This window comes from Oncorhynchus clarkii, chromosome 27 (genome assembly GCF_045791955.1).
Source record: "Oncorhynchus clarkii lewisi isolate Uvic-CL-2024 chromosome 27, UVic_Ocla_1.0, whole genome shotgun sequence".
Lineage (NCBI taxonomy): Eukaryota > Metazoa > Chordata > Actinopteri > Salmoniformes > Salmonidae > Oncorhynchus > Oncorhynchus clarkii.
The window spans coordinates 47,019,455-47,039,273 of NC_092173.1; the positions used below are offsets into that span (position 1 = coordinate 47,019,455).

The window sequence follows — 19,819 nt, forward strand, 5'->3', positions numbered from 1 at the left end:
ACAGTAGTGAGTCATTTAGCAGACTCTCTTATCCAGAGACACGACAGTGGTGAGTCATTTAGCAGACTCTCTTATCCAGAGACACTACAGTGGTGAGTCATTTAGCAGACTCTCTGATCCAGAGACACTACAGTGGTGAGTCATTTAGCAGACTCTCTGTTCCAGAGACACTACAGTGGTGAGTCATTTAGCAGACTCTCTGTTCCAGAGACACTACAGTGGTGAGTCATTTAGCAGACTCTCTGATCCAGAGACACTACAGTAGTGAGTCATTTAGTAGACTCTCTTATCCAGAGACACGACAGTAGTGAGTCATTTAGCAGACTCTCTGATCCAGAGACACGACAGTAGTGAGTCATTTAGCAGACTCTCTGTTCCAGAGACACTACAGTGGTGAGTCATTTAGCAGACTCTCTGATCCAGAGACACTACAGTAGTGAGTCATTTAGTAGACTCTCTTATCCAGAGACACGACAGTAGTGAGTCATTTAGCAGACTCTCTGATCCAGAGACACTACAGTGGTGAGTCATTTAGCAGACTCTCTGATCCAGAGACACTACAGTAGTGAGTCATTTAGTAGACTCTCTGATCCAGAGACACGACAGTGGAGAGTCATTAAGGAGACTCTCTGATCTAGAGCGACTGTAGTAGTGAGTCATTTAGCCTTGCTCAAGAGCACATTTTTTCAACTAGTTGGCTCGGGAAAACGAACAAGCAACATTTTGGTGACTGGCTCAACGATCTTAAACGCTAGGCTACCTGCCGCAGGTAGTGTTCTGAGATGGGTTCATTTTACCAGACTCATTTCATGAAACATGTTATTGTATATAGGATTTAATAAACCGGGTGGTTCGAGCCCTGAATTCTGATTGGCTGAAATCCCGTAGTATATCAGACCATATGCCATACTGGGTATATTCCTGCTCATTACGTTGGTAACCAGTTTATTTCAGTTTATTTAAGGACCCTCGGGGGTTTGTGGTATATGGGCACTCCGCGTTGTGTCATGCATAAGAACGGCCTTAGCCGTGGTATATTGGCCATATACCGCACCCCCTCCGGCCTTATTGCTTAATTATAATCACATTTGATTGATTGATTAAGTACGGATTTCTAAGGTGGGTCTGTACACCAACACCGATAGATTGATCGACTGATGGATTGACCAATTCATGTTTTGTTTCTCTAAGGTGGGTCCGTATGCCAACACTACTCGGTATACCTATGAATACGATGCTGATGGGCAGCTCCAGGTAGTGTCTGTCAACGACAAGCCACTGTGGCGTTACAGCTACGACCTGAACGGTAACCTTCACCTGCTGAGCCCCGGGAACAGCGCCCGCCTCACGCCGCTACGTTACGACCTCCGAGACCGCATCACCAGGCTGGGAGACGTCCAGTATCGCATGGACGAGGACGGCTTTCTGAAGCAGAGAGGGAATGAATTCTTTGAGTACAGCTCGCCTGGACTCCTGGTTAAGGTAAGATAGTTACAACACTCCATCACAGTTGACGCTTTATCAAACCACACAGTGGACACTTTCAAAAACAGCTCAAAACTCTTCCTGCTAGCCGATGCTCTGTCTTTGAATATGTTCCTGCTAGCCGATGCTCTGTCTTTGAATATGTTCCTGCTAGCCGATGCTCTGTCTTTGAATATGTTCCTGCTAGCCGATGCTCTGCCTTTGAATATGTTCCTGCTAGCCGATGCTCTGTCTTTGAATATGTTCCTGCTAGCCGATGCTCTGTCTTGAATATGTTCCTGCTAGCCGATGCTCTGTCTTGAATATGTTCCTTCTAGCCGATATTCTGTCTTGAATGTGTTCCTGCTAGCCGATGCTCTGTCTTGAATATGTTCCTGCTAGCCGATGCTCTGTCTTGAATATGTTCCTGCTAGCCGATGCTCTGTCTAGAATATGTTCCTGCTAGCCGATGCTCTGTCTTGAGTATGTTCCTGCTAGCCGATGCTCTGTCTTGAATATGTTCCTGCTAGCCGATGCTCTGTCTAGAATATGTTCCTGCTAGCCGATGCTCTGTCTTGAATATGTTCCTGCTAGCCGATGCTCTGTCTAGAATATGTTCCTGCTAGCCGATGCTCTGTCTTTAATATGTTCCTGCTAGCCGATGCTCTGTCTTGAATATGTTCCTTCTAGCCGATATTCTGTCTTGAATGTGTTCCTGCTAGCCGATGCTCTGTCTTGAATATGTTCCTGCTAGCCGATGCTCTGTCTTGAATATGTTCCTGCTAGCCGATGCTCTGTCTAGAATATGTTCCTGCTAGCCGATGCTCTGTCTTGAGTATGTTCCTGCTAGCCGATGCTCTGTCTTGAATATGTTCCTGCTAGTCGATGCTCTGTCTTGAATATGTTCCTGCTAGCCGATGCTCTGTCTAGAATATGTTCCTGCTAGCCGATGCTCTGTCTTGAATATGTTCCTGCTAGCCGATGCTCTGTCTTGAATATGTTCCTGCTAGCCGATGCTCTGTCTTGAATATGTTCCTGCTAGCCGATGCTCTGTCTAGAATATGTTCCTGCTAGCCGATGCTCTGTCTTGAATATGTTCCTGCTAGCCGATGCTCTGTCTTGAATATGTTCCTGCTAGCCGATGCTCTGTGGGATCAGTTCTGTTCCCTATGGTCTTCTGATTCCTTTTATTCACACTTTGATTTTAATGTACTTTTAACGTAAGGTAAATCATTTTAACGTAAGGTGAATCATTTTAACGTAAGGTGAATCATTTTAACGTAAGGTGAATCATTTTAACGTAAGGTGTCCTCAAGTGTGGTATAAAAGGTGTTGATGAAATATAGTAACTATTTTTTCTTGTTTTATTGATTGATATGTTTCTTGTCAAGGTCTACAACCGGGTGAGCGGCTGGAGTATCCGCTACCGGTACGATGGTCTGGGTCGGAGGGTCTCATCTAGGTCCAGTCTCGGGCACCACCTCCAGTTCTTCTATGCTGACCTGTCCAGTCCCACCCGGGTCACTCACATGTACAACCACACCAGCTCAGAGATCTCTTCCCTCTACTACGACCTGCAAGGACACCTGTTCTCCATGGAGCTCAGTAGTGGGGATGAGTTTTATGTAGCGTGTGATACAATCGGCACGCCGCAGGCCGTCTTCAGGTGATTATGGGGGGGGGGCAAATCTTAACTTAGTCATGATGTCAATGGGAGAATAAGTTCACTTTTGGCTCAATAGAAGACTAATATTGTTTTATCTCTTGTATTAATGTCAATGTCTCTATTTTCTCAAACTTGAAATAAAGTACAAATAAAGTATAAAAATATGTGTGTATATATATATATATATATATATATATATACCGTATATATATATATATATACCGTACCAGTCAGAAGTTTGGACACACTTTATTTTTACTATTTTCTATATTGTAGAATAATAGTGAAGACATCACAAATATGAAATAACACATATGGAATCATGTAGTAACCAAAAAAATGTTAAACAAATCAAAATATATCTTATATTTTAGATTCTTCAAAGTAGCCACCCTTTGCCTTGATGACAGCTTTGCACATTCTTGGCATTCTCTCGACCAGCTTCATGAGGAATGCTTTTCCAGCAGTCTTGAAGGAGTTCCCACATATGCTGAGCACTTGTTGGCTGCTTGTCCTTCACTCTGCGGTTCACCGTCTTTTGGATGGGGCGTTAAACGGTTGTCCTGACTCTCTGTGGTCACTAAAGATCCCATGGAACTTATAGTAAGAGTAGGGGTGTTAACCCCGATGTCCTGGATACATTCTCAATCTGGCCCTCATAACATCACGGTCACATAATCATCCCCAGCATCCGATTGGCTATTTCATCCCCCTCCTCTCCCCAGTAACTATTCCCAAGGTCGTTGCTGTAAATGAGAATATGTTCTCAGTCAACTTACCTGGTAAAATAAGGGTTAAATATAAAATTATAAAACTCATCCCAAACCATCTCAGTTGGGTTGAGGTCTGGTGATTGTGGAGGCCAGGTCATGTGATGCAGCACTCCATCACTCTCCTTCTTGGTCAAATAGCCCTTACACATACTGGAGGTGTGTTGGGTCATTGTCCTGTTAAAAAACAAATGATAGTCCCACTAAGTGTAAACCCGATGGGATGGTGTATCGCTACAGAATGCTGTGGTAGTCATGCTGGTTAAGTGTGCCTTGAATTCTAAATATATCACAGAGAGTGTCACCAGCAAAGCACCCCCACACCATCACACCTCCTCCTCCATGCTTCACGGTGGAAACCACATATCTACTCTTCGTCTCACAAAGACACGGAGTTTGGAACCAAAAGTCTCAAATCTGGACTCATCAGACCAAAGGACAGATTTCCACCAGTCTAAAGTCCATTGCTCGTGTTTCTTGGCCCAAGCAAGTCTCTTCTTATTGATGTCCGTTATTAGTGGTTTCTTCGCAGCAATTGGACCACGAAGGCCTGATTCACGCAGTCTCCTCTGAACAGTTGATGTTGAGATGTATCAGTTACTTGAACTCTGTGAAGCATTTATTTGGGCTGCAATTTCTGAGGCTAGTAACTCTAATGAACTTATCCTCTGCAGCAGAGGTAACTCTGGGTCTTTATTTTTTGTGTCAGTCCTCATGAGAGCCAGTTTCATCATAGCGCTTGACTGTTTTTGCGACTGCACTTGAAGAAACGTTCAAAGTTCTTGAAATTTTCCAGATTGACTGACCTTCATGTCTTAAAGTAATGATGTGCTGCCATTTCTCTTTGCTTATTGGAGCTGTTCTTGAGAGAATGGCAAGAGTGTGCAAAGCTGTCATCAAGGCAAAGGGTGGCTCCTTTGAAGGATTTGTTTTAAAAAAAAATGTTTGGTTACTACATGACTCCATGTGTGTTATTACATAGATTTGTTGTTTCCACTATCAGTCTACAATGTAGAAAATAGTAAAAACAAAGATAAACCCTTGAGGGGGTGTGTCCAAACGTTTGACTGATTCGGTATATATTAGACGATTCCTTAATTGTCGTACAGAAGTGTTTCTGTTTCTTGTTTTATACAGTGACGTAATTTGTCCGAAATGATTGCTGCTCTTGAAAGAACATCCTTTGAATGGAGGAACAGGGGTACGCTATATAGGGAACAGAGTGTCATTAAGGAAGTACCCCCTTGGACTCATTGTGGTGTTTTTTATTTCAGTGGCTCTGGCCTGATGATCAAGCAGATCCTTCACACTGCTTTCGGGGAGGTGTACCTGGACTCCAACCCAAGCTTCCACCTCATCCTGGGGTACCAGGGGGGTCTGTATGAGCCCCTGAGCCGCCTGGTACACATGGGCCGGAGGGACTATGATACCATGGCCGGGCGATGGACCACGCCGGACCATGAGGTGTGGAGCAGGCTGAACGCTAACAACATAGTCCCTTTCAACCTGTACATGTTCAAGAACAACAACCCTCTCAGCAACAGCCTGGAGACCAAGTGTTACATGACAGGTCAGTCTGGGGAGGGAGGGAGGGAGGGAGGGAGGGAGGGAGGGAGGGAGGGAGGGAGGGAGGGAGGGAGGGAGGGAGGAATGATTGTGTATATATTGGCAGAGACACGGATATGGAATGAATGAGAGAATGAGAGAGAGAAAGCAGTTACCATGCTGCAACTGTTCTGGTTTACAGTAAGACAACTGTTCTGGTCTACAGTAAGACTACTGTTCTGGTCTACAGTAAGATAACTGTTATGGTTTACAGTAAGACAACTGTTATGGTTTACAGTAAGATAATTGTTCTGGTTTACTGTAATATAATTGTTTTGGTTTACAGTAAGAGAACTGTTCTGTTTTACAGTAAGATAACTGTTCTGGTCTATAGTAAGACTACTGTTCTGGTTTGTAGTAAGATAATTGTTCTGGTCTACAGTAAGACTGTTTTGATGGGGTTGTTTGGACTGTCTGTCTGTATGTAAGGACATTGGCCCGTATTGATAACGCTTGTCAGAGTTGGAGGTCCCCCTGTTCATTCCATTATCATTTCATTATGATCTGAAAGACTAAACTGATCCTCGATCAGCACACTACTTTGAGACACTGTGAATATGGGCCATTGCGTGGCTGACCAAACTGATCCTAGAGGTCTGCACAACGCATCACCGGGGGCAAACTACCTGCCCTTCAGGACACCTACAGGAAGGCCAAAAACAACCACCCGAGCCACTGCCTGTTCACCCCGCTATCATCCAGAAGGCGAGGTCAGTACAGGTGCATCAAAGCAGGGACCGAGAGACTGAAAAACAGCTTCTATCTCAAGGCCATCAGACTGTTAAACAGCCACCACTAACATTGAGTGGCTGCTGCCAACACACTGACTCAACTCAAGCCACTTTAATAATGGAAAATGGATGTAAAAATGTATCACTAGTCACTTTAAACAATGACACTTCATATAATGTTTACAGATCCTACACTACTCATCTCATATGTATATAATGTACTCAATACCATCTACTGCATCTTGTCTATGCCGCTCTGTACCATCACTCATTCATATATCTTTATGTACATATTCTTTATCCCTTTACACTTGTGTGTATAAGGTAGTAGTTGTGGAATTGTTATGTTAGATTACTCGTTGGTTATTACTGCATTGTCGGAACTAGAAGCACAAGCATTTCGCTACACTCGCATTAACATCTGCTAACCATGGTGTATGTGACCAATAACATTGGATTTGATTTGATTGTGTGGCTGACTAAACTGATCCAGGATCAGCACACTACTGTTGTCTGTAGTACCCAGGCTGCTACTAGACAGAGATTGGTTAGGCTAGGCACTCTACTTCTTCAAGAAGTAATGGGTATGTATATCATTCATTTAAATTATGACAAAGAGCTGTCAATATCACAGAGCAGACGTTTCAACAGATCTCAGTTCAGCTCTATGGCCCTCCACTAAACTGAAGGAGCATGTCAGAGACGTTTCAACAGATCTCAGTTCAGCTCTATGGCCCTCCACTAGACTGAAGGAGCATGTCAGAGACCTTTCAACAGATCTCAGTTCAGCTCTATGGCCCTCCACTAGACTGAAGGAGCATGTCAGAGACGTTTCAACAGATCTCAGTTCAGCTCTATGGCCCTCCACTAGACTGAAGGAGCATGTCAGAGACGTTTCAACAGATCTCAGTTCAGCTCTATGGCCCTCCACTAGACTGAAGGAGCATGTCAGAGACCTTTCAACAGATCTCAGTTCAGCTCTATGGCCCTCCACTAGACTGAAGGAGCATGTCAGAGACGTTTCAACAGATCTCAGTTCAGCTCTATGGCCCTCCACTAGACTGAAGGAGCATGTCAGAGACGTTTCAACAGATCTCAGTTCAGCTCTATGGCCCTCCACTAGACTGAAGGAGCATGTCAGAGACGTTTCAACAGATCTCAGTTCAGCTCTATGGCCCTCCACTAGACTGAAGGAGCATGTCAGAGACCTTTCAACAGATCTCAGTTCAGCTCTATGGCCCTCCACTAGACTGAAGGAGCATGTCAGAGACGTTTCAACAGATCTCAGTTCAGCTCTATGGCCCTCCACTAGACTGAAGGAGCATGTCAGAGACGTTTCAACAGATCTCAGTTCAGCTCTATGGCCCTCCACTAGACTGAAGGAGCATGTCAGAGACGTTTCAACAGATCTCAGTTCAGCTCTATGGCCCTCCACTAGACTGAAGGAGCATGTCAGAGACGTTTCAACAGATCTCAGTTCAGCTCTATGGCCCTCCGCTAGACTGAAGGAGGAATGCTAAGTAGCCTGTTAGATATAACCACAGTGATTTCTTCCTGTTAGATAAAATGTGCGTCCCAAAATGGCACCTTATTCCCTACATAATGTACTGGTCAAAAGTAGTGCACTATATAGTGAACAGGGTTCCATTTGGAACGGAGCCTTCGCTCCCTCACCAGAGAGGTTTCTCGGGCTGTATTGTGATTGATGGCGCTGACATTTCCATTCCATTCAGCTGATTACCTGGGTCCATTCATTGTCTTCAAACCAAAAAAAATCCTTATTTAAAACAGCTCTGTCAGGTGCCACAATGCAGCCGTGAATAACTAAAGAGGTGCCTAAACGTGGAACCCAGAGAATAACTCTACTGCCCATAACGAATAGAGCTATTGGAGGGGGTTGACATAACAAATGACTCAATATCTACTCTGCTTCAGTCCCAATTTTATGCTCTTTTGGGGATGTGATTTAAAGCTGTTTCTGGGATGTGATTTAAAGCTCTTTCTGGGGATTTGATTTAAAACTCTTTCTGGATGTGATTTAAAGCTCTTTCTGGAGATGTGATTTAAAGCTCTTTCTGGAGATGTGATTTAAAGCTCTTTCTGGAGATGTGATTTAAAGCTCTTTCTGGAGATGTGATTTAAAGCTCTTTCTGGAGATGTGATTTAAAGCTCTTTCTGGAGATGTGATTTAAAGCTCTTTCTGGAGATGTGATTTAAAGCTCTTTCTGGAGATGTGATTTAAAGCTCTTTCTGGCGATGTGATTTAAAGCTCTTTCTGGAGATGTGATTTAAAGCTCTTTCTGGAGATGTGATTTAAAGCTCTTTCTGGGGATGTGATTTAAAACTCTTTCTGGATGTGATTTAAAGCTCTTTCTGGAGATGTGATTTAAAGCTCTTTCTGGAGATGTGATTTAAAGCTCTTTCTGGGGATGTGATTTAAAGCTCTTTCTGGGGATGTGATTTAAAGCTCTTTCTGGGGATGTGATTTAAAGCTCTTTCTGGGGATGTGATTAAAACTCTTTCTGGGGATGTGATTTAAAACTCTTTCTGGGGATGTGATTTAAAACTCTTTCTGGGGATGTGATTTAAAACTCTTTCTGGGGATGTGATTTAAAGCTCTTTCTCAGGATGTGATTTAAAACTCTTTCTGGGGATGTGATTTAAAACTCTTTTTAGAGATGTGATTTAAAACTCTTTCTGGGGATGTGATTTAAAACTCTTTCCGGGGATGTGATTTAAAACTCTTTCTGGGGATGTGATTTAAAGCTCTTTCTGGGGATGTGATTTAAAACTCTTTCTGGGGATGTGATTTAAAACTCTTTCTGGGGATGTGATTTAAAACTCTTTCTGGGGATGTGATTTAAAGCTCTTTCTGGGGATGTGATTTAAAACTCTTTCTGGGGATGTGATTTAAAGCTCTTTCTGGGGATGTGATTTAAAACTCTTTCTGGGGATGTGATTTAAAGCTCTTTCTGGGGATGTGATTTGAAGCCCATTGTCACATTATTAAGCCATGTAAGAAAAACACAGTTTGGTGGAAAAGCTACTATAAATAAAGCACCTGTGTCGACCAGGTGAATGTTTAATGACGTTTATGACGGGCTCTCTCTGAGAGGTGTCACCTGTGTAAACCAGGTGAATGTTTATGATGGGCTCTCTCTGAGAGGTGTCACCTGTGTAGACCAGGTGAATGTTTATGACGGGCTCTCTCTGAGAGGTGTCACCTGTGTAGACCAAGTGAATGTTTATGACGAGCTCTCTCTGAGAGGTGTCACCTGTGTCGACCAGGTGAATGTTTATGACTGGCTCTCTCTGAAAGGTGTCACCTGTGTAGACCAGGTGAATGTTTATGATGGGCTCTCTCTGAGAGGTGTCACCTGTGTCGACCAGGTGAATGTTTAATGACGTTTATGACGGGCTCTCTCTGAGAGGTGTCACCTGTGTAGACCAGGTGAATGTTTATGACGGGCTCTCTCTGAGAGGTGTCACCTGTGTAGACCAGGTGAATGTTTATGATGGGCTCTCTCTGAGAGGTGTCACCTGTGTCGACCAGGTGAATGTTTATGACTGGCTCTCTCTGAGAGGTGTCACCTGTGTAGACCAGGTGAATGTTTATGAATGGCTCTCTCTGAGAGGTGTCACCTGTGTAGACCAGGTGAATGTTTATGATGGGCTCTCTCTGAGAGGTGTCACTTGTGTCGACCAGGTGAATGTTTAATGACGTTTATGACGGGCTCTCTCTGAGAGGTGTCACCTGTGTAGACCAGGTGAATGTTTATGATGGGCTCTCTCTGAGAGGTGTCACCTGTGTCGACCAGGTGAATGTTTATGACTGGCTCTCTCTGAGAGGTGTCACCTGTGTAAACCAGGTGAATGTTTATGAATGGCTCTCTCTGAGAGGTGTCACCTGTGTAGACCAGGTGAATGTTTATGATGGGCTCTCTCTGAGAGGTGTCACTTGTGTCGACCAGGTGAATGTTTAATGACGTTTATGACGGGCTCTCTCTGAGAGGTGTCACCTGTGTAGACCAGGTGAATGTTTATGATGGGCTCTCTCTGAGAGGTGTCACCTGTGTCGACCAGGTGAATGTTTATGACTGGCTCTCTCTGAGAGGTGTCACCTGTGTAGACCAGGTGAATGTTTAATGACGTTTATGACGGGCTCTCTCTGAGAGGTGTCACCTGTGTAGACCAGGTGAATGTTTATGATGGGCTCTCTCTGAAAGGTGTCACCTGTGTAGACCAGGTGAATGTTTATGACTGGCTCTCTCTGAGAGGTGTCACCTGTGTAGACCAGGTGAATGTTTATGACGGGCTCTCTCTGAGAGGTGTCACCTGTGTAGACCAGGTGAATGTTTATGACTGGCTCTCTCTGAGAGGTGTCACCTGTGTAGACCAGGTGAATGTTTAATGAGGTTTATGACGGGCTCTCTCTGAAAGGTGTCATCTGTGTAGACCAGGTGAATGTTTATGACGGGCTCTCTCTGAAAGGTGTCACCTGTGTAGACCAGGTGAATGTTTATGACGGGCTCTCTCTGAGAGGTGTCACCTGTGTAGACCAGGTGAATGTTTATGACGGGCTCTCTGAGAGGTGTCACCTGTGTCGACCAGGTGAATGTTTATGACGGGCTCTCTCTGAAAGGTGTCACCTGTGTAGACCAGGTGAATGTTTATGATGGGCTCTCTCTGAGAGGTGTCACCTGTGTAGACCAGGTGAATGTTTAATGACGTTTATGACGGGCTCTCTCTGAGAGGTGTCACCTGTGTTGATAACAGCCACCCAACCAGGGTGAGCAGTCCTGCACATGTAAGACTATAGGAGATGAATCATCATATCGTCTCTTCTCCTGAAGCTGTCTCTCCAGCGCTATTCAAGTACTAATCACAGCTAGCTTGTCCAAGGCCTGAGACCAATCAAGTGTCCTGACTGTAAGCATGGAGTGGAACTTTGGACAGCCTTCTAGTGTGTACTAGATATTCTCTGCAACAGGTTTTGATTTGACTCCTCAGATCATAGTGTTTCTACGATACATTGTGGTATGTGTGTATGATAATGACAAGCCTGTACTGTGTATTTGAAATGTATTTATCTCATCCCTTTTTCCCCAGATGTCAACAGTTGGCTGGTGACGTTTGGCTTCCAGCTGTACAACGTTATACCAGGCTACCGTAAACCTTCTACTGATACCATGGAGCCGTCCTACGAGCTAGTCAGAACACAGATCAACGCTCAGGAGTGGGACAGCACTAAGGTAATATAACACAGTCTACGCTACTGTGCTGGACACTCAGTCATCCATCCCTCCAATCCTCACTCATATCTCTGTCGCTCCCATCCATCCATCCGTCCACTCTTCCTCAGCTCCAAGGTAACACACCCTACTGTACCTGACAATCACTCACCTGTCTCTCCGTCTGTCAATCCATCCCTCTATCCAGCCATCAATCCCTCAATCCAACCATCAATCCATCCCTCTATCCAGCCATCAATCCCTCCATCCCTCTATCCAGCCATCAATCCCTCCATCCCTCCATCCAGCCATCAATCCCTCCATCCCTCTATCCAGCCATCAATCCCTCCATCCCTCTATCCAGCCATCAATCCCTCTATCCCTCCATCCAGCCATCAATCCATCCATCCAACCAGCCATCAATCCATCCCTCCATCCAGCCATCAATCCCTCCATCAAGCCTAGTGGTTAGAGCGTTGGACTAGTAACCGGAAGGTTACAAATCTGTCGTTCTGCCCCCTGAACAGGCAGTTAACCCACTGTTCCTAGGCCGTCATTGAAAATAAGAATTTGTTCTTAACTGACTTGCCTAGTTAAATAAAGGTAAAATAAACAAATTTTAAAAATCCCTCCATCCAACCATCAATCCAACCCTCCATCCAGCCATCTATCCCTCCATCCCTCCATCCAACCATCAATCCAACCCTCCATCCAGCCATCTATCCCTCCATCCCTCCATCCAACCATCAATCCATCCCTCCATCCAACCATCAATCCAACCCTCCATCCAGCCATCCAACCATCAATCCATCCCTCCATCCAACCATCAATCCAACCCTCCATCCCTCCATCCAACCATCAATCCATCCCTCCATCCAACCATCAATCCAACCCTCCATCCAGCCATCCAACCATCAATCCATCCCTCCATCCAACCATCAATCCAACCCTCCATCCCTCCATCCAACCATCAATCCGTCCCTCCATCCAACCATCAATCCAACCCTCCATCCAGCCATCTATCCCTCCATCCAACCATCAATCCAACCCTCTATCCAGCCATCAATCCCTCCATCCCTCCATCCAACCATCAATCCATCCCTCCATCCAACCATCAATCCATCCCTCCATCCAGCCATCAATTGTCGTGGAAATATTCAGTCAATAATAGTTCTGAAATACCGGAGCCTGTGAGTTCAAATAGACTTTATTACAATGTAATATAAGCCGAGCTGGTTCATGAAGTAACTGCCTTTCCAGCCTTGACACACACTTTTTATACAGGATTCATCCTTACATCACACACATAGTAACTCCTCTTTATGTTAATGATTAACCCCCTCTGGCATTTAGCCACCGTTATCTTTTTGCCTTGCACTAATTTCAGTTTGGTTTCACATTAGGGCATAAAAACACTAGAGCCATATCAATGGTACAAAAATAACCAGACACGTTCACTCCCCCAGACAGGGGCATATCTAATGGTGTCTAATGACCCAGATACACTTATAGAGTACACTCATCCTGCTGACTGCTACGAAATGTATAATGGGCACATATTTACTGGATAATTCCCAATACAATCCATCCCTCCAGTCATCAATCCATCCCTCCATCCCTCCATTCAGCCATCAATCCATCCCTCCATTCAGCTATCAATCCATCCCTCCAGCCATCAATCCATCCCTCCAGCCATCAATCCATCCCTTCATTCAGCCATCAACCCATCCCTCCATTAATCCCTCCAGCCATCAATGCATCCCTCCAGCCATCAATCCATCCCTCCATCAATCCATCCCTCTATTCAGCCATCAATCCCTACATCCTTTCATCCAACCATCAATCCATCCCTCCATCCCTCCATCAATCCATCTCTCCATCAATCATCCCTCCATCTCTCCATCAATCCATCCCTCCATTCTCCATCAATCCATCCCTCCATTCTCCATCAATCCATCCCTCCATCTCTCCATCAATCATCCCTCCATCCCTCCATCAATCCATCTCTCCATCAATCATCCCTCCATCTCTCCATCAATCCATCCCTCCATTCTCCATCAATCCATCCCTCCATCTCTCCATCAATCATCCCTCCATCCCTCCATCAATCCATCCCTCCAGCATCAATCCATCCCTCCATCTCTCCATCAATCCATCCCTCCATTCTCCATCAATCCATCCCTCCATCTCTCCATCAATCATCCCTCCATCCCTCCATCAATCCATCCCTCCAGCATCAATCCATCTCTCCATCAATCATCCCTCCATCCAACCATCAATCCATCCCTCCATTCTCCATCAATCCATCCCTCCATCTCTCCATCAATCCATCCCTCCATCCAACCATCAATCCATCCCTCCATTCTCCATCAATCCATCCCTCCATCCCTCCATCAATCCATCTCTCCATCAATCATCCCTCCATCTCTCCATCAATCCATCCCTCCATTCTCCATCAATCCATCCCTCCATCTCTCCATCAATCATCCCTCCATCCAACCATCAATCCATCCCTCCATTCTCCATCAATCCATCCCTCCATCTCTCCATCAATCCATCCCTCCATCTCTCCATCAATCCATCCCTCCATCTCTCCATCAATCCATCCCTCCATCTCTCCATCAATCCATCCACTCCATCCCTCCATCAATCCATCCCTCCATCTCTCCATCAATCCATCCACTCCATCCCCGCTCATCCTCATACCTCTCCCTCTGTCTTTCCTATCAGATAGTAACCAACCTGTTAGCAGATTTCCAGACTCCCTAAGGAGCTACCCAGTTATCAGACCAGATCATGGCCAAGTGGCCCCTCTGTCTGGGGTATGGGGACCTAGTCCAGCCCCTCAGCCCGGAGATGGGGGAAACAGACAGTGAGAAACAGAGTCATGCCTAAATGCCTCTGGTAATTGTCCTGGCTGCCATTAGAGAGATTCATTGTTTCTTCTCCTCCACCACCAAGAGACCATTGATTTCATCTCTGCCTTACATCTTCCCTCACAGCCAGGCAGAGAGTAGACAGACAAGGCATGCTCTGGTTCCCTCGTTGATCAGCCCTTCATATCGCCTGCTGCCTCGGAGTCCAGTGTGAATAATTAAACAGGTTGTTGTTGTCTTGGACGGCTGTAGTTACAGCTGGATCGAACAGCCACCCAGCCAGCCACACATTAGGCTCACAGCCGATCCCTAGACAGAGTGTCACTCAGCGTCCCAGCCTTTTACCGTAAAATGATAAGCTTTCATAGCTGTTTAGTCAATAAGAAAGAATAGGTCAGATCCTAAAAGGCCATTATAATGACCATAATGCTGAGGACAGCTGGGTGTAATAAGGAAGAGTGATAAGAACAATGTGTTCTAAATGGAACACTATTCCCTATGTAGTGCACTACTTTAGACCAGGGCACCCTATTCCCTATGTAGTGCACTAATTTAGACCAGGGCACCCTATTCCCTATGTAGTGCACTATTTTAGACCAGGACCTATCAGATCAAACCCAGCTTGACCTGGTCTGAGTCCAGGCCTCAGGATGGCAGTACAGTCCTTTCATCCCAAATGGGACCCTATAACCTATACAGTACAGTCCTTCCATCCCAAATGGGACCCTATAACCTATACAGTACAGTCCTTTCATCCCTGGTTTGAATGGGGTGCCATTTGGGACGTAAATAGAAGCAGAATAGAGATTATAGAGAACAGCTTTTCAAACCATTTGACCTCTACTGTTGACCTCTACGGTTGACCACTACTGTTGACCTCTATGGTTGACCTCTACTGTTGAGTTCTAATTTTGACCTCTACTGTTGACCTCTACAGTTGACCTCTACAGTTGACCCCTACGGTTGACCCCTACGGTTGACCTCTACTGTTGACCTCTATGGTTGACCTCTACTGTTGACCTCTACTGTTGACCTCTACTGTTGACCTCTACTGTTGATCTCTACTGTTGACCTCTATGGTTGACCTCTACTGTTGACCTCTACTGTTGATCTCTACAGTTGACCTCTACAGTTGACCTCTACAGTTGACCTCTACTGTTGACCTCTACTGTTGACCTCTACTGTTACTCCTGGGCTGTTACAATACAAATGGGAAGTGAAGTCATGGCCTGTGATAGTAAGCAGCTAGCCTGCTTATACATGGAAATGAGCTTTACACACATCCAGGTTCAGGACAGAAAGGTGAACGAACCAGTCCTGTGTCTCGAACCCTATTCCTTATATAGAGCCCTCTGGGCCCGGTGTCTCTAACCCTATTCCTTATATAGAGCCCTCTGGGCCCGGTGTCTCTAACCCTATTCCTTATATAGAGCCCTCTGGGCCCGGTGTCTCTAACCCTATTCCTTATATAGAGCCCTCTGGGCCCGGTGTCTCTAACCCTATTCCTTATATAGAGCCCTCTGGGCCCAGTGTCTCTAACCCTATTCCTTATATAGAGCCCTCTGGGCCCGGTGTCTCTAACCCTATTCCCTACAATATATAGAGCCTTCTGGGCCCTGTGTCCCTAACCCTATTCCCAACAGTATATAGAGCCCTCTGGGCCCTGTCTATAACCCTGTTCCCTACAGTATATAGAGCCCTCTGGGCCCTGTGTCTCTAGCCCTATTCCCAACAGTATATAGAGCCCTCTGGGCCCTGTCCCATAACCCTATTCCCTACAGTATATAGAAACCTCTGGGCCCTGTGTCTCTAACCCTATTCCCTACAGTACATAGAGCCCTCTGGGCCCTGTGTCCCTAACCCTATTCCCTATATAGAGCCCTCTGGGCCCTGTCCATAACCCTATTCCCTATATAGAGCCATCTGGGCCCTGTGACTCTAACCCTCTTCCATACAGTATATAGAGCACTCTGGGCCTTGTGTATCTAACCCTTTTCCCTATATAGAGCCCAATGGGCCCTGTGTCTCTAACCCTATTCCCTATATAGAGCCCTGTGTCCCTAACCCTATTCCCTATATAGAGCCCAATGGGCCCTGTGTCTCTAACCCTATTCCCTATATAGAGCCCTCTGGGCCCTGCGTCTCTAACCCTATTCCCAACAGTATATAGAGCCCTCTGGGCTCTGTCCCATAACCCTATTCCCTACAGTATATAGAAACCTCTGGGCCCTGTGTCTCTAATCCTATTCCCTACAGTATATAGAGCCCTCTGGGCCCTGTCTCCCTAACCCTATTCCCTATATAGAGCCCTCTGGGCCCTGTGTCGCTAACCCTATTCCCTATATAGAGCCCTCTGGGCCCTGTGTCTCTAACCATATTCCTTATATAGAGCCCTCTGGGCCCTGTGTCTCTAACCCTATTCCCAACAGTATATAGAGCCCTCTGGGCTCTGTCCCATAACCCTATTCCCTACAGTATATAGAAACCTCTGGGCCGTGTGTCTCTAACCCTATTCCCTACAGTATATAGAGCCCTCTGGGCCCTGTGTCCCTAACCCTATCCCCTATATAGAGCCCTCTGGGCCCTGTCCATAACCCTATTCCCTATATAGAGCCCTCTGGGCCCTGTGGCTCTAACCCTATTCCCTACAGTATATAGAGCCCTCTGGGCCCTGTGTCCCTAACCCTATTCCCTACAGTATATAGAGCCCTCTGGGCCCTGTATCAGTCCACCAAATAGGGAATACTCAGCCATGTGGGATGCAGCCCAGGTGCTACTCAGTGTCTTGATACCTTGAGGTATTGCCGCGTGCTATGACCAATTCGCTACCATCCAGTAATATTGACATAGCTACAGTGATGGGTGTCCTGTGGGATACATTTTTCCTATCTGGGCCTCCTCCCCCGAGAATAGTGTGTGTGTGTTTGTGTGTGTGTGTGTGTGTGTGTGTGTGTGTGTGTGTGTGTGTGTGTGTGTGTGTGTACGTTTGTGTGCACTCATGCCCAAATCTCCATGGGACTCTCCTCTCCTGTGTGCGTCCCCATATTGTGGAACCAGTGGTTCCTCCTTCAACGCTGCCAGACAGACATACAGAATCACCCTTCCAAGCATTTCCATTTCAAATGGTGTATATTTTCAATATATATACAGAACCAGTCAAAGGTTTGGATCCACCTTCTCATTCAAGGGGTTTTCTTTATTTTTACTGTTTTCTACATTGTAGAATAATAGTGAAGACATCAAAACTATGAAATAACACATGGAATCATGTAGTAACCAAACAAGTGTTAAACAAATTAACTTATATTTTAGATTCTTCAAAGTAGCCACCCTTTTCCTTGATGACAGCTTTGCACACTCTTGGCATTCTCTCAACCAGCTTCACCTGGAATGCTTTTCCAACTGTCTTGAAGGAGTTGCCACATATACTGAGCACTTGTTGTCTGCATTTCCTTCACTCTGCGGTCCAACTCATCCCAAACCATCTCTATTGGGTTGAGGTCGGGTGATTGTGGAGGCCAGGTCATCTGATGCAGCACTCCATCACTCTCCTTCTTGGTCAAATAGCCCTTACACAGCCTGGAGGTGTGTTGGGTCATTGTCCTGTTGAAAACCAAATGATAGTCCCACTAAACACAAACCAGATGGGATGGCGTATCGCTGGAAAATGCTGTGGTAGCCATGCTGGTTAAGTGTGCCTTGAATGCTAATAAATCACTGACAGTGTCACCAGCACAGCACCCCCCCACCTCATGACACCTCCTCCTCCATGCTTCACGGTGGGTACCACCCATGCGGATATCATCCATCATCCACCTATGTGTCTCACAAAGACACATCAGACCAAAGGACAGATTTCCACCAGTCTAATGTCCATTGCTTGTGTTTCTTGGCCCAAGCAAGTCTCTTCTTATTATTGGTGTCCTTTAGTAGTGGTTTCTTTGCAGCAATTCGACCATGAAGGCCTGATTCACACAGTCTCCTCTGAATAGTTGATGTTGAGATGTGTCGGTTACTTGAACTCTGTGAAGCATTTATTTGGGCTGCAATTTCTGAGGCTGGTAACTTTAATGAACTTATCTTCTGCAGCAGAGGTAACTCTGGGTCTTCCTTTCCTGTGGCGGTCCTCATGAGAGCCAGTTTCATCACAGTGCTTGATGGTTTTTGCGACTGCACTTGAAGAAACGTTCAAAATTCTTGACATTTTCCAGATTGACTGACCTTCATGTCTTAAAGTAAAGATGGACTGTCATTTTCCTTTGCTTATAAGAGCTGTTCTTGCCATAATATGGACTTGGTATTTTACCAAATAGGGCTATCTTCTGTATACCACCCCTACCTCGTCACAATATAAATGTTTGACTCAAACGTATTAAGAAGGAAAGAAATTCCACAAATTAACTTTAAACATGGCACACCCTTTAATTGAAATACATTCCAGGTGACTACCGCATAAAGCTGGTTGAGAGAATGCCAAGCGTGCAAAGCTGTCATCAGGGCAAAGGGTGGCTACTTTTGAAGAATCTCAAACCTAAAATAGATTTTGATTTGTTTTACACTTCTTTGGTTACTACATGATTCCATATGTGTTATTTCATAGTTTTGATGTCTTCTATATAATAGTATATATTATATATAATAGTACATATAGTCTATATAATAGTATATATAGTCTATATAATAGTATATATTATATATAATAGTACATATAGTCTATATAATAGTATATATAGTCTATATAATAGTATATATTATATATAATAGTACATATAGTCTATATAATAGTATATATAGTCTATATAATAGTATATATTATATATAATAGTACATATAGTCTATATAATAGTCTTTATAATCTATATAATAGTATATATAGTCTATATAATAGTATATATAGTCTATATAATAGTACATATAGTCTATATAATAGTCTTTATAATCTATATAATAGTATGTATATTCTATATAATAGTATATGTAGTCTATATAATAGTATATATAGTCTATATAATAGTATATATTATATATAATAGTACATATAGTCTATATAATAGTCTTTATAATCTATATAATAGTATATATAGTCTATATATTAGTATGTATATTCTATATAATAGTATATATAGTCTATATAATAGTATTTATCATCTATATAAAAGTATCTATCTTCTATATAATAGTATATATAGTCTATATAATAGTATATATATTCTATATAATAGTATATATAGTCTATATAATAGTATGTATCATCTATATAATAGTATATATAGTCTATATAATAGTATATGTCTTCTATATAGTCTATATAATAGTATTTATCATCTATATAACCTATATAATAGTATTTATCATCTATATAACCTATATAATAGTATTTATCATCTATATAACCTATATAATAGTATTTATCATCTATATAACGTATACAATAGTATTTATCATCTATATAACCTATATAATAGTATATATAGTC

The 19,819-nt window shown here is 44.0% G+C and overlaps 1 protein-coding gene across 1 annotated transcript in view; it reads left to right on the forward strand.

Annotated features, from left to right (window-relative positions):
• The window catches only part of LOC139385837 (teneurin transmembrane protein 4), a 523,395-nt gene that overhangs the window by 471,145 nt on the left and 32,431 nt on the right, over positions 1 to 19,819 (forward strand). Inside the window, exons 35-38 of the mRNA XM_071131087.1 lie at positions 1,192 to 1,482; positions 2,856 to 3,130; positions 5,175 to 5,470; positions 11,346 to 11,488. Of these exons, the coding sequence (XP_070987188.1) occupies positions 1,192 to 1,482; positions 2,856 to 3,130; positions 5,175 to 5,470; positions 11,346 to 11,488 (1,005 nt within the window). The remainder of the gene's footprint in view (positions 1 to 1,191; positions 1,483 to 2,855; positions 3,131 to 5,174; positions 5,471 to 11,345; positions 11,489 to 19,819) is intronic.